Here is a 15,902-nt window from a genome sequence, read left to right on the forward strand (position 1 = left end):
CCTCAATGGTAGTTACGGACATTGATGGAATTCCTGTCCTCTTTAAAGCGTCTTCTACAGACGTTACAATAGTTGAACAATGTTGACACTGTTTTATCTGTTAGGGCCCTCGTTCTTGCACCTGTCACTCAGAGTTGCATTGCAAAATCTGACAGAACAAATAGTTGTGTGTTTATTTTGTTTAGAGTTCAGTTTGGATTTTATTTTGTGCGCAGCATGGATTTGCTGTGCGCAGAGGACGTGTGAGCAGCATGCAACTGCACAGGCACGCACCTTAGAGGGAATCTTGATACCCGGTAGTACTGACAGAATTCGATCAGTGCCTATAAAAGTAACTAATTTGGTACCAATCCCTACGCAGATAATTATTGAGCTGATATAAGGAGTTATGACATCATACCGATAAATCCAATGCATGAGAAAACAGCTCCCATAATTTATTTTAATTTATTTACCTGTGCTGTAGGTGGGTTAGGATGCATAAATCAAGAGCTGCTTCTCTCCTACCTTTGTGTTCTTTGATGTTTCCATTCTTGTTTTCGTGCATTTTTGCCTTTTTGTTTTTTGTGGACTTTTGAATCTGCTTCAGGGGAGCCTTTTGGCCAAGACAAAAGCTTTTTGCAGCACACACCAGCACAAATGTGGCACAAACAAATAGGCCAAGTTTAGAGAGATTTTGACAAGGCTGGGTATGAATAATAAAACGTCCATGACATAAAAACTACAATATACAAACATTTTTTGCAGCACTAACAAATGTGACAAGTTTGGGGAGATTTTGACAAGGCGGCGGCTGGATGACGTCAGTAGTCTGAAAAATTATTATTATTTTAATATTTGCAACTTCACATAGGTGTTTAGATTGTGGTATGTTGTTTCTTATCGGGGAAAGACGTTAATCCTCTTGTCAGCCTATGAGTTTATCCAAGTTATCACAGTTATTCGATATTTTTTATTTAAAACGGTAATAAACTGTTGCGAGTTTTACCGCGGTAATCATTAATATCGTTTATCATTAGATCCCTAGCTATGACATTGTGAAACAGAGCATGAACCTCCATGGAGTCGCTTGGCAGTTTCCCAACACGATACGGAACCCAAACACACCACCAAGATCATCAAGTCCCTTGCTGAAGAAGCCGCATGTGGCGGAGTGGTCTAGTCTAGTATGTGTCCTCAAGACCTAAACCCCGTTGAGCACCAGCTCCTCTAAATCAGTGACTTAAAATAAGCTGTTCTTATACTGATATTGCAGACTCACTGCAATATAGCCCATCTAGCGCTGGCCCAACCCTGTGGACAGATGCAAGATCTTGAATAATGCTAGCGGCCATTGCAGGAAAGCGTTGAGTCACCGGCGGGCAAGGTGTTGATGATTATTCCCGCTTTGCTATCAGAGATGATTCACTCGCTATCAGACGTCATTGCCTGACAGACTTGAGAAAAAAAAGCAACTCAACTAAATATTTAGTACTCCCTCAGTTTCTTCTCTTTGCATTTTGATTTGGGTACACCATGTAGCGCTGCCCACCAAGGAGTAAAATAATTAACAAACATGAAGGAAAATTGTAACAGTTTGACCTTCAACCGCTCAGGCTGCTTCAAGAGCCTTGAACCAAAAAAATCAATAGAATCATACATGACATTGAGGACCTATAAAAGAGACTAAGACTGAGAGTGTACAATGCAAATTATTTGCCAGTTAATATTATCATTATTATCTAACATTTTGTGTCTAGAAATCTCCCTAGTTTTAAGAGCTATTTACTTATTTTTAGTCATTGACTCCACACATCATAATCTTAATTTTAGCTCTAAGCCAATTGTTCCTTAAATATAATATTAAATTCCATTGCTATGCAGATGACACCCAGCTCTACCTGTCCTCCTCCCTCTCAGATTGCCTTCAGGAAATTAGATGCTGGTTCTCCCATAACTTTATCAAACTAAATAGTGATAAAACCCAACTCCTCCTTATTGGTACAAATTCCACCCTCTCTAAAATAAATGACTTTTCCATCTCCATTGACAATTCATCAGTTTCCCCCTCTCCCCAGGTCAAGAGTCTGGGTGTCATCCCGCATAGCACCTTATCATTCAAGTCCCATATCAATAATGTCACTCGGTCAGCATACTTCCATCTACGCAATATCTCTCACCTAAGCCCATTTCTCTCCCTCAGCAACGCTGAAATTCTGGTTCATACCCTGGTCACGTCCCGTTTGGACTACTGTAATTCTCTACTCTTTGGTTTACCTGACAAGTTCATCCATAAACTACAATGGTTCAAAACTCTGCTGCCCGTGTCACTACTAGAACCTCCCCCATTAGTCACATAAAACCTGTCCTGAAGCATCTCCTTTGGCTCCCCATTAAATATTGCATCCACTACGAGATCCTTCTCCTCACATTTAAGGCCATCAACCATCTTGCCCCTCCGTATCCCACCGATCTCCTTCATATCAAGACACCCTTTTGTTCTCTCAGGTCTTCTTCCTCCATCCAGCTCATCCTCCCACCTACACGTCTGGTTACCATGGGATCAAGAGCATTTAGTCACCTCTGGAACTCTCTGCCCCTGGACATTCGACACTCCTTTTTCATTGCCACCTTTAAATCTCACCTGAAAACATATATTTTTAAACTAGCTTACTCATGTTAATCAGTTGCCTCCATGTCACTTCTCATTTGCACTGCTTTTATTATGTATATATATATATATATATATATATATATATATATATATATATATATATATATATATATTTGTTTTTCAATTGTTTGCCACATGACTGATGTATCTTTTATCTGTTGTAAAGTGACCTTGAGTGCTGAGAAAAGCGGCCATAAATAAATTGAATTATTATTATTATTAATTTTAGCATGAATGATTATTGTCTATTCTAGTTTATAAATGTTAACATTGAGAAAATAACCATTCAAGTAAGATATATATTTTTTCTCCACATAGAATATCTTGTTCAAAGACTCTGCACTATCCCAAGGACGCTTAATTTACAAATTGCAAGTTGAATATTGCTGGTTTTCAGAATAAAATACCTATTCCGAGTATATATATTGTAAATGATACTAGAAGCATTTCAAAATGTGTTAAAAACGCTGCTAATTTGGCTGCTGACATATGCGGTAACTCCGCACACCTGGGACACTGTCAATCACCGGCGACGCCAGGGCAGAGAACAGATACTGTATGGCCGGGTCGGGGAATCTACTGATAAAATGTTGGCTACTGTACTTGCATTGAAAATGTTTTGAATGTTGAAAATGTGGGCAGAAATGTTTCCTCTTGTTAATTCAACCTAAAGCGTTGGTTGCACTTTATTCAAATAAGATGTGAATGCATTGGCCATTAATTGTTGTTTACGTGCTTGTTTGTATCATTAATTCATTTATACCTAATTCCCTTACAAGAAATAACAGGAATAAAGGAAACTTTACCTGCAGTGTCCAATAAACAGTATTTATTTTAGTCACACTGGTTGATTATTTTTGCTAAAACGTTAATATCATTCTAAAAAAATTGGATTGTGCCTAAATCGTATCGGCAACCGCAAATATCGAATTGAATCAAACGAATCATTACACCCCTATTATCGTCAATATCGCTCAGCCTTAGTGGCATGTCATAACGCAGCAGGCCGCTTAACTCAGGCAAAGGCAACATAGTCGCCAACATAGCATCTCTCGGTCCGTCCCATCTAGCCACATCTCCGTGGAGCCTTAGCGACAAGATGCTCGCTTGGCATGGACCCACAAGTTGGCTCTTTTCTGCTCAATCGGTCCTGAGGCCGACTAACAGACTGGACCTAAATGGCACTCATCCCAGTTGCACTGGCAGCGGCTGGTGTGATCAAATTCATTACAGCCTGGGGGGATCGATGGTCTGCGAGGAAAGACCGCATCCCTTCCTACAATACTATAAAAAAAAACAAGTGGGTTGTTTTTTTCCGTTACACATTTTCCCATCAATCAGGCAATAAAAAGGCAGGCAATACCACTTGACACGGTTTACAGGGTCAGCGCCACCATCTGTTCAGATTTGCTGCCGACAAGTGCATGATAGCAATTTCACACATACATAATCACACAATGTGAGTGACTCACTTTTTCTGTCGATGACTGAATCTCTGTCACGGCTTACTTTTCATACGCGTAATAATGAATGAGAGAAAGTCATTAACATGCATTTGATGATTCAACTTCTAAGACCACCATGACATTTTGGAACATGCTCCATTTTCCTGCTAAGAGATGAGAGGCAAATGCTTCATATGCTCTAAGTCAAATCAATAATTATAATCTGCAAAAAATGTGCTGTTGTGTCAGTGCTGTATAGAGCTCGGCAGGGTAATCATCAGGGGTGTGGGAAAAAATCGATTCGAATTCGAATCGCGATTCTCACGTTGTGCGATTCAGAATCGATTCTCATTTTAAAATTTTTTATTTATTTTTTATTTTTTAACTTTTTTTAAAAACAAATTATTAATCAATCCAACAAAACAATACACAGCAATACCATAACAATGCAATCCAATTCCAAAACCAAACCCGACCCAGCAACACTCAGAACTGCAATAAACAGAGCAATTGAGAGGAGACACAAACACGACACAGAACAAACCAAAAGTAGTGAAACAAAAATGAATATTATCAACAACAGTATCAATATTAGTTACAATTTCAACATAGCAGTGATTAAAAATCCCTCATTGACATTATCATTAGACATTTATAAAAATAAAAATAAATGAATAGTGTCACAGTGGCTTACACTTGCATCGCATCTCATAAGCTTGACAACACACAGTGTCCAATATTTTCACAAAGGTAAAATAAGTCATATTTTTGGTCCATTTAATAGTTAAAACAAATTTACATTATTGCAATCAGTTCATAAAACATTGTCCTTTGCAATTATAAAAGCTTTTTACAAAAATCTACTCTGCTTGCATGTCAGCAGACTGGGGTAGATCCTGCTGAAATCCTATGTATTGAATGAATAGAGAATTGTTTTGAATCGGGAAAAAAATCGTTTTTGAATCGAGAATCGTTTTGAATTGAAAAAAAAAGAAAAAGATTTTGAATCGAATCGTGACCCCAAGAATCGATATTGAATCGAATCGTGGGACACCCAAAGATTCACAGCCCTAGTAATCATGTAATACTCCGTATCAGTAGGTGGCAGCAGGTAGTTCATTGCTTTGTAGAAGTCGGAACGCGTCGGGTGAGACGAAGATGGTTTGTCGTGATCCCAATATGCAGAGCACAGCGGAAGACGGTGTGCAGGTAAAAAGGTATGTAATGCTTAAACCAAAAATAAACAAAATGCAAGTGCCGCTAGGAAAAGGCACTGCAGCATAGGGCTATGCAAAACAAAAGTAAAACTGAACTTACTACAAAGTAAACAAAAACAGAATGCTGGACAACAGCAAAGACTTAAAGCGTGTGGAGCCGAGATGCCGTCCACAAAGTACATCCGTACATGACATGACAATCAACAATGTCCCCACAAAGAAGGATAGCGTCCGCACAACTGAAACAGTCCTGTTTGCCAATACAAAGCAGGTCAGGCAACAGCACTCAAAGGAAGGCGTGAAGCTGCTACAGGAAAACACCAACAAAACAGGAAAGGCCACCAAAATAACAGCGCAAGACAGGAACTAAAGCACTACACACAGGAAAACAACAACAAACTCAAAATAAAGCACAATGACCTGGTGGAGTTTCATTTTTTAACGTTTTCTGCTGGTAGTGTGCCTCCGTATTTTCTTTATTAAAGAAATGTGCCTTGGCTCAAAAAAGGTTGAAAAACACTGCACTAAGGGAAACAGTGTTTCTTAACCATAGTGCTGGGGCCCGTTGCTGGACCGCAAGCGCCCACTAGAGCGCCACCAAAAAATATGTGTTCCTCAGCGGTACTTAGTTATAATACACTTTTCTGCCACTTGTGGCAGTAATAACAGTATGAAAGAAGAAGTCTAGAACTAAAGTCACAGAGAAGTGTCTTAAAGGCCTACTGAAACCCACTACTACTGACCACGCAGTCTGATAGTTTATATATCAATGATGAAATCTTAACATTTCAACACATGCCAATACGGCCGGGTTAACTTATAAAGTGCAATTTTAAATTTCCCGGGAAACTTCCGGTTGAAAACGTGTAGGTATGATGACGTTTGTGCGTGACGTCAATGGTTGAAGCGGAAGTATTCGGACACATTGTATCCCAATACAAACAGCTCTGTTTTCATTGCAAAATTCCACAGTATTCTGGACATCTGTGTTGGTGAATCTTTTGCAATTTGTTTAATGGACAATGGAGACAGCAAAGAAGAAAGTTGTAGGTGGGATCGGTGTACTAGCGGCTGGCTGTAGCAACACAACAAAGAGGACTTACTTGGATAGCAGACGCGCTAGCCGATGCTAGCCGCCAACCGCACCTGTGATCGAGTGAAGTCCTTCGTCGCGCCGTCAATCGCTGGAACGCAGGTGAGCACGGGTGTTGATGAGCAGATGAGGGCTGGCATAGGTGGATAGCTAATGTTTTTAGCATAGCTCTGACGAGGTCCCGTAGCTAAGTTAGCTTCAATGGCGTCGTTAGCAACAGCATTGCTAGGCTTCGACAGGCGGCACAGCATTAACCGTGTGGTTACAGGTCCAGGGTTTGGTTCGGTGTCTCCTGATAGTAGTATTGTTGATCTTCTGTCTATCCTTCCAGTCAGGGGCTTTTTTCTTTTGTTTCTATCTGCATTTAAGCACGATGCTATCATGTTAGCTCCGTAGCTAAAGTGCTTCACTGATGTATTGTGGTGGAGATAAAAGTCACTGTGAATGTCCATTTCGCGTTCTCGACTGTCATTTTCAAGAGGATATAGTATCCGAGGTGGTTTAAAATACAAATTTGTGATCCACAATAGAAAAAGGAGAAAGGTACAAGGGCTCATTGGATTCCACACTAAGTTACGGTCAGAGCGAAAAAAGATACGTCCTGCAGTGCACTCTAGTCCTTCACTCTCACGTTCCTCATCCACGAATCTTTCATCCTCGCTCAAATTAATGGGGTAATTGTCGCTTTCTCGGTCCGAATCGTTCTCGCTGCTGGTGTAAACAGTGGGGAAATGTGAGGAGCCCTTCAACCTGCGACGTCACGCTACTTCCGGTACAGGCAAGGCTTTTTTTTTTATCAGCGACCCAAAGTTGCGAACTTTATCGTCGATGTTCTCTACTAAATCCTTTCAGCAAAAATATGGCAATATCGCGAAATGATCAAGTATGACACATAGAATGGATCTGATATCCCCGTTTAAATAAGAAAATTTCATTTCAGTAGGCCTTTAAGTGCAAAAATTATGACTAAAGTGATGAAGCTGTATTTTCAATCGCACTTAAATTTTATTGACAGTTTATTTAATAAACATATCATTTATCAATAATTTAGTTATAATTTTTTATTTTTAGCACTGTACGTAAAATGTATTTGTCATCAGTTTTTATGAGTCAAATCTTTTGCAGTATATTTGATTAATATTTATTTTGTAATCAGCCTGACTTAAGCCTTGATAATAATCTTTGTGATTAACACAGGATTTTGTAAAATTTGACAAGGTTGTAAACTGTAAGTAGATTGGATACAATTATTAAATATGATTAAAATCACAATTAAGATTACTAATTCAGTGTTAATATTTGAGTGCACTCCGGCCCCTCTGTAGTGGAAAATATGGGCACTGGGGTCAAAAAGGTTAAGAAACCCTGCTCTAACACAATGGTGTCCAAAGTGCAGCCCGAGGGCCATCCGTTTGTTTTTATCGGGACTTCACATATTCTAAAAATAAAATAATTCACTATGAATTAAATATATTATTAGATATTACACTAATTTGTTAGTCACCTACAACAGGGTTCAACGTTTTCCAGGGTAACGAAAATTATTTTGAGAAAATTAAAATATAGACCCAATCACTCTAGTATCCATCACATACTGATACAACCCCTAGTATCCACGACAACAGATTATAGATGAGCTGCCCTCCTCGTACATGTCGTGTACTGACTGCGACAATACTGATACACCAACAGTTGTTATATTATCCTCTCTAACTTTTTTATTATTCTACTTGTTAATTTCCTGTTAATATCTGCTTACTTTCTGCTGTGACGAGGTTCCATCTACACTTTACTGAGGACGCATTTTTGTTTTTTCATGCTAGTTTAGCCGTTAGCTTAGCTACTCGCATGCCTGCTCCCAACTTGCTTTCGGTGTGTAACATGTCTAGCCTTGTCCTCCAGTGATAATACTACTTAAGATACTATTAAATGCAAGTTATTTGCTTTGTTAGAGGTTATCGTTATCAGCTTAGGAGAGCTAAAAATAAATATAATGTCAGGCAGAGGGGGTCAACGTTTGTGATCGGCATGAAAAGACAAACCTGCATTTGCCAAAAACACCTACTAAAAAGTCCTAGCATACTTATTTTGATATTTTTTACCAGTTTGTAAAAAAACTAACAAAATGAAACAAATATATATTTACAGACAAAACTTAACTTTTTATTTATTTATTTATTATTTATTATTAGTTTTTAAGATCACAATGTCAGCTTTTTCCTCATTACATCTTTTTGCTCCTTTACATTTTTACTGTTTTTTTGGTTGGATTTTTTCACGACAATATGCTGCAGGTTAACACAACTCTAGCTGCGGGCCACAATTGGCACCCGGGCCACACTTTGGACACCTCTGACCTAATGTATCACCATTATTGACAGAGGCAATAGAATGTGGTTGATGCTTCAGGCTTCTGATTGGCAACTGCGGTGAGGAAAATGTGCATTTTTTAAATATATCCACGTTTGTGCGGACATGGCCAGAGCGTACTGAGGACATGGTGTATCACGGTGTACCACAGCTACACAAAGGGGCAGATCAACGACAACAAAGCATGAATATTACATGTCACCCCGCGCTAGCTGTTCCACATACAGAACACAGCCATTCGTAATAATTTGCACACCCAAAAAGGTTATAAGAATACGGAATTCAAATTCTGTCATTTTTGACTTAATTCTGCTTTGTTGTATTTGAAAGAAATTGTCACTGTTTGACAAGTATTCTCTACGACGTCATTCCAAACGCGAGTGCTAATGTTGCTGCCGCGTGAAAGGAAACAATTGTACGACAGGTTAGAATACTTTTTAATTTTAGCATCAAAAGGAAATAACTCACCTCAGGTTTAGCGTCTTGCTTGGCTTTATTTCCTTTGTTTTATTTTTACAACACACGCACAAAAGACAGCTAAGTAAGCATGAGTGAAGATTTTTGTAAAACTGAGGCCTGAGCAATTACGTTGATCATTAACATTAGCCAATAGCGTTAGGTGTGGACTCGCTAGCTGCTTTTCGCATAGTGACTTGTTACCAAAATTTTATTTTTTTAATTATTATTGTTTTAAAGAGGTTAGGAACGCTTTTAAGATGACTGATTATTAAAATATTACGTAAACACTTGCGACAGTTTGACTTGGGATTAGTTTCCTTTCAATTGGGTTCTGTATAAAAAGGCACTAAAGAGGGGGAAAATGATAGAATAGAATACAATAGAATACAATGGACTTAATTGTCATTATATTTGCATATAACGAGATTAAGGACTCTAACTTAAGGTGCGGTATCGACTCTCCAATGCGTCACAATTCAAACGTAGGCAATTCATGAATTGATGCACAAATGTCCAAACACTGATTATTCACGTATGTTAAATAAAGTAATACAGACGGTTCTAAAATGTGGCATTAATGCTAATGTTCCCTTAACGTTAGTTCCAGGTTTGGTTTTAATTAACCAAGAGAGAACCATTAGCTAACATAAATTTTAATTCCCCCCCCCCCCCCCGGAGATTAATAAAGTGTTTCTGATTCTGATTCTAATTTTAAAGCAAGGAAGTAGCAGACCACTCGATGATGTCAACCAGTGACGTGCGGTGAGGTTCATGGCTGGTGAGGCACTGACTTCATCACAGTCAGATTTACAAACATATGAACCCTAAAGAGTATCTTATTCACCATTTGATAGGCAGCAGTTAACGGGTTATGTTTAAAAGCTGATACCAGCATTCTTCCCTGCTTGGCACTCAGCATCAAGCGTTGGAATTGGGGGTTAAATCACCAAAAATGATTCCCGGGCGCGGCTGCTGCCCACTGCTCCCCTCACCTCCCAGGGGGTGAACAAGAGGATGGGTCAAATGCAGAGGACAAATTTCATTACACCTAGTGTGTGTGTGACAATCATTGGTACTTTAACTTAACTTTAACTTTACACATACAAACTGTAGCACACAAAAAAGCACATTTAATAAAAAAAACGTTATGGTCTTACCTTTACTTATAAATGAAGTCCATGCGCCGCTGTTGTGCCGGATAATGCACCCCCGCCGTAGAATGCACCCCCTGACGGGAGTGTTATATCAACTAAAGCCCACACTTAAAGTTTCCACGTGCAAGATTGAATCTATTTAAAAAAGTTATTTAATAAGAAGCCAAAAAGTGCAAAAACAATAATGTTCATGTTGGAGGAGTTGTGAATGACTGAAATATGAAATCTGTGCTGCAGTCTGCAGGTGTACCTAATGTTGTTGTCCAGCAGTCATTCAAACTCCTCCAACACGAACATTATTGTTTTTGCACTTTTTGGCTTCTTATTAAGTAACTTTTTTAAATAGATTCAATCTTGCACGTGGAAAGTTTAAGTGTGGGCTTTAGTTGATATAACACTCCCGTCAGGGGGTGCATTCTACGGCGGGGGTGCATTATCCGGCACAACACCACCAGGAGGCGGGATTACTGCGAGCCTCAGCCAGTGCGTCTTCGCAGCCGTTTTATGATTGCTCAGCACAAGAAATACATTACACACATACAGTTGTTGACAAAATACATTGTACATTATATACCTCAGCTAACTAAACTATGGAAATGTATAATATAATTCATATAGCAATACGGTCTCACTGCACAGCAGGCCAGCAGTTAGCCGAGTCATTGCGCAATCCATGGTGAGGCTCAACTCAGTGACGTGCCTCAACTGGTTGCTGATCACCGCAAGTCTCTTCTCAGTATTTGAACGGCAAATGTGAAAATTCAGCGATTTTGAATAAAAATAATCTAAAACTGGTGAAGTTAAATGGAAAATAACTCTAATAATCACTGGATACATAACAATTTAATAAACATTTTTTCTTTTTACATTTTTTTTCTTTCCATGATGGCACGTGAGGCCCCGCCTCACCTGCCTCCCCTGATTGCACGTCACTGATGTCAACATAGGTTGTGATCACGGCGCCGCTCGAAAAAGTTTGTCTGCGTTAGCATTTATAATAACAATATCACTAATACTTGGTTAATATTCAAGTCACAAAATGTAAATTGAGTATTGTTGGCGCTTTTTGAATGGTTATTTATCGGATTTTATTGCTGGAATAATGGAGCTCCCATTGGCTCCGCTGTAAACTCTATTTTATCTATGTTTATAAAATATTTAGAATGCATTAAAAAATAAAAATCCATACGTTGTCATGTCTTTCATGATGATTGTGAACGATAGGCAACATTTTTTTTTTTTTAAAGTGAAAGTTCCCATTTAAGACAAGAATATGTTGATTAACTTCCTTCACTCGTTATTTTTCCAGTTTTATGCATTTTTGCTTTGTGTGGCTTTTCTGGAAAACAGGTGGAAATCCAGGGAAACTGAAGAGATGGTAAAGTCCAAGTCAATGGCCAGCATTAGTCGTTAGTGTTACCCATCCCTGTTAGTGCATGCAGCTTTCCAAAAAGGTAACATTTTCACATTCAACAGTGGTTAAGCATTCTTAACACTTGTTAATCTTCACACATTACTTAAAACACCGCCTGTACATGTTATGATAGCTTCTTGCACAATTGTTTATGCGGAAGAAATGTGTTTTGTAATCTAAACAAAGACTGACAATAAAGTGTGTTTGCCCTTGAAGGTTCCATTGCACAATCATTGTGAAATGTTATTCTTTTCTTACCAGGGCTTTCAAAGTTAACTCATGTAATTTATCACAAAATATAGAATATATTAATCACACAATTCATTTTGAGCACACATACTCCTTGATCCTTTATCTACGTTTTTTAAAATCCTTTTTATGAGCCCTGTTGTTTTAAATTAATTGTTGTTTAAAATTCACCCATGTTTTGTACAGCACTGTGTGATTTTATCTTTAAAAAAAACAGTTTATAAATAAAATTTACTTTTAAAGTTTGGTTCAAAATACACCGCAACGGGGTTTTAGATTAGGGCTGCTGCGATCGATTATTTTAGTAATCGAGTAATCTATCGATTGTTTCGAGTAATCGAGTGATCTAAAAAAAAATTATTTTAGGGGAAACAATTGAAGTAAATAATTTTGCTCCCTGCCATAAACTTCTTTTTTTTTAAAATAAATGCACATCATTAACATGAAAAACAAAATAAAAACGATTAAAAAGAAAATCACTTTTTAAAGCCACTGAAGCAGACATGCAGAAACCGTGTCCGCATCTACTGTATGTCCGAATCACGGTTATTGCAACTAGAATTATTATGGCTATCATTATTACCACGGTATTGTTGAATGTGCTCAAGAAGTACTTACACACACTGAAATCTTTTGACCAAGTATTTTTTAAAGAACTGACACACTGTGAGAAAACCTACTATTTTGTATTTTATATGTTTCTTATGCTTCACTGATAGTGTTTTAGTCTTAGTATTTTATCTGTTTTAATGGCTAAGCTTTTACTGCTTGAAATATCAGTTTGTACTGCAACAATTAAAGATTTACTTCAATGAAAAGTGTGTAACAAATCAAATATATTATTATTATTTATTATTTTGAGCAGGGATTTCCCAGCGTGGAACTGTCATAGGATGCCACCTGTGCAACAAATCCAGTCGTGAAATTTCCTCCCTCCTAAATATTCCAAAGTCAACTGTCGACTTTATTATAAAAAAATGGAAGAATTTGGGAACAACAGCAACTCAGCCACCAAGTGGTAGGCCACGTAAACTGACAGAGAGGGGTGAGCGGATGCTGAAGTGCATAGTGCAAAGAGGTCGCCGACTTTCTGCACAGTCAGTTGCTACAGAGCTCCAAACTTCATGTGACCTTCCAATTAGCCCACGTACAGTACGCAGAGAGCTTCATGGAATGGGTTTCCACGGCCGAGCAGTTGCATCTACGCCATACATCACCAAGTCCAATGCAAAGCGTGGGATGCAGTGGTGTAAAGCACATCGCCACTGGACTCTAGAGCAGTGGAGACGCCTTCTCTGGAGTGATGAATCACACTTTTCCATCTGGCAATCTGATGGACCAGTTTGGGTTTGGAGGTTGCCAGGAGAACATTACATTTCGGACTGCATTGTGCAGAGTGTGACATTTGGTGGAGGAGGAATTATGGTGTGGGGTTGTTTTTCAGGAGTTGGGCTTGGCCCCTTAGTTCCAGTGAAAGGAACTTTGATTGCTCCAGGATACCAAAACATTTTGGACAATTCCATGCTCCCAACCTTGTGGGAACAGTTTGGAGCGGGACCCTTGCTCTTCCAACATTACTGTGCACAAAGCAAGGTCCATAAAGACATGGATGACAGAGTCAGGTGTGGATGAACTTGACTGGCCTGCACAGAGTCCTGACCTAAACCTGATAGAACACTTTTGGGATGAATTAGAACGGAGACTGAGAGCCAGGCTTTCTTGACCAACATCAGTGTGTGACCTCACCAATGCGCTTTTGGAAGAATGGTGGAGAATTCCTATAAACACACTCCGCAACCTTGTGGACAGCCTTCCCAGAAGAGTTGTAGCTGTTATAGCTGCAAAAGGTGGACCGACATCAAATTGAACCCTATGGGTTGGGAATGGGATGGCACTTCAAGTTCATATGTGAGTCAAGGCAGGTGGCCAAATACTTTTGGCAATATAGTGTATTTTGTTTGGCCCGCAGCTGAGAAACAGATTTTTTTTTTTGAGGCCCAACAAATAACACGTACTACTTTAGATTATACTGCTGCCAATTTTTGAGGACGTGCGTTCCATTTACATTCCGACAACAAAAATGCAATTGTGTCACAATATTAAAGTTAAGTTAAAGTTAAAGTACCAATGATTGTGACGCACACACTAGGTGTGGTGAAATTTGTCCTCTGCATTTGACCCATCCCCTTGATCACCCCCTGGGAGGTGAGGGGAGCAGTGGGCAGCAGCGGTGCCGCGCCCGGGAATCATTTTTGGTGATTTAACCCCCAATTCCAACCCTTGATGCTGAGTGCCAAACAGGGAGGTAATGGGTCCCATTTTTATAGTCTTTGGTATATCAGGGTGTTTTTAAAATTTAACATGTATGACTTTTCTCACACACTCAAGTGAATGCCTATCATACTTGGTCAACAGCCATACAGGTGACACTGAGGGTATAAACAACTTTAACACTGTTACAAATATGCGCCACACTGTGAACCCACACCAAACAAGAATGACAAACACATTTCGGGAGAACATCCGTGTACACAGCTGCGTTTTAAAAAGTCATAAATTTTACTTTTTGAAACCGATACCGATAATTTCCGATATTACATTTTAAAGCATTTATCGGCCGATATTATCGGCAGTCCGATATTATCGGACATCCCTATTTAAGATGTCAATAAACTTCTCAATCAGTCAATTTTTAAAAAGTCTATTTGAATGATCCAAACAAGTATTTTACTGCGATTAAACGTGATTAATCAGAATTAGAAAGTGTGATTAATCTGCTTTTAAAATGTAATTATTTGACAGCACTTTACAGTAACTTCATGCCACCATGAGCACTTTTGAGTGCAGCTCATCTAAATAAATGAAAATAGTTTCCATCAACATGATAAGGTTGGATTTTGCTTTACAGCAGCAAACTAGTTTCATCGCAGTGATGACTTTAGGATATTGTTACAAGTCAACTATGCCAGGGATAGAAGATTGTACACATTTTGCATTTTCACACAGCACAAGGTTGCAAAGTGGGCGTCGTTGTAGTAGAGAAGCAAGATGAGAACCATGCTGCGGTTTGAAAAGTCAAACATTGGGGGGGGGAGTTGAAAAAGACCAAAAGAAATCTAAACAAATGTTACCTCGGTTTCAAGCTGCACTAGTTCCATAGTGGGCCATGGCTCGGCGATCTGTGCAAGAGGCATTTTTTTTTTTTAGCAGATTTCCTTCCTCGAAGCTGTACAACTTATTGGCTTTGGGTCTGGGTTCGATGACCTAGTGCTCAGGTCCGGTTCTCCAGTGTGAAGGATCTCACACACACACACACGGGAGAAAAGTGTAGCTAGCACCACCCGGGGCTTCAATAAACAGGTGCAATCCTTTGATTTGATTTGGCTCGGTCCAAAGTGATAATCCGGTGCAGTATAAAGACTAACGTGGATCCAGGTGAGGCAGTCTGGGGCTACAAGAGCCGTGCGTGAATATAAAAAAAAAATATCGTCGCTCCTTCTGATAAAAATCGTGTACCCAAATCCGGAGTGGCTTCACATTGGAATCCGATCTACTCCTGTTCCTGCTGCTCCGCGGTAGTAGTGAAGATCCACGCAGCCTCCAAGCTGCTACTGGCGCACACACACACACACACACGGTTTCATCCTGCCCTCCTTCGCTCTTTTTCGCCCCTATAGCTGCTTGGTCCGCCCGGGTCCCATGTCGCCATCACGCGGCGGAGAGGTGAACGTCAACTACGTCATGCCATTATAACAAAACAACAAAAAACCGCTTTAACAAAATTGATCTAAAATGCTATTCAGTAGCAGAGGTGGGCGATACTACACATTTTGATATCGAGTAAGCGC

The 15,902-nt window shown here is 39.3% G+C and overlaps 1 protein-coding gene across 2 annotated transcripts in view; it reads right to left on the reverse strand.

The window, feature by feature from the left end:
* rps6ka1 (ribosomal protein S6 kinase a, polypeptide 1) overlaps positions 1 to 15,692 on the reverse strand; it is a 138,192-nt gene extending 122,500 nt beyond the window's left edge. For both annotated transcript variants that reach the window (XM_062041502.1, XM_062041501.1), the window contains exon 1: positions 15,186 to 15,692. In XM_062041502.1, coding sequence (XP_061897486.1) covers positions 15,186 to 15,248 — 63 coding nt within the window. In that variant the 5' untranslated portion in view covers positions 15,249 to 15,692. The remainder of the gene's footprint in view (positions 1 to 15,185) is intronic.
* Between the last annotated feature and the right edge of the window lie 210 nt (positions 15,693 to 15,902).

The sequence above is a fragment of the Entelurus aequoreus genome, linkage group LG03 (assembly GCF_033978785.1).
Source record: "Entelurus aequoreus isolate RoL-2023_Sb linkage group LG03, RoL_Eaeq_v1.1, whole genome shotgun sequence".
NCBI classification, from domain to species: Eukaryota; Metazoa; Chordata; class Actinopteri; order Syngnathiformes; family Syngnathidae; genus Entelurus; species Entelurus aequoreus.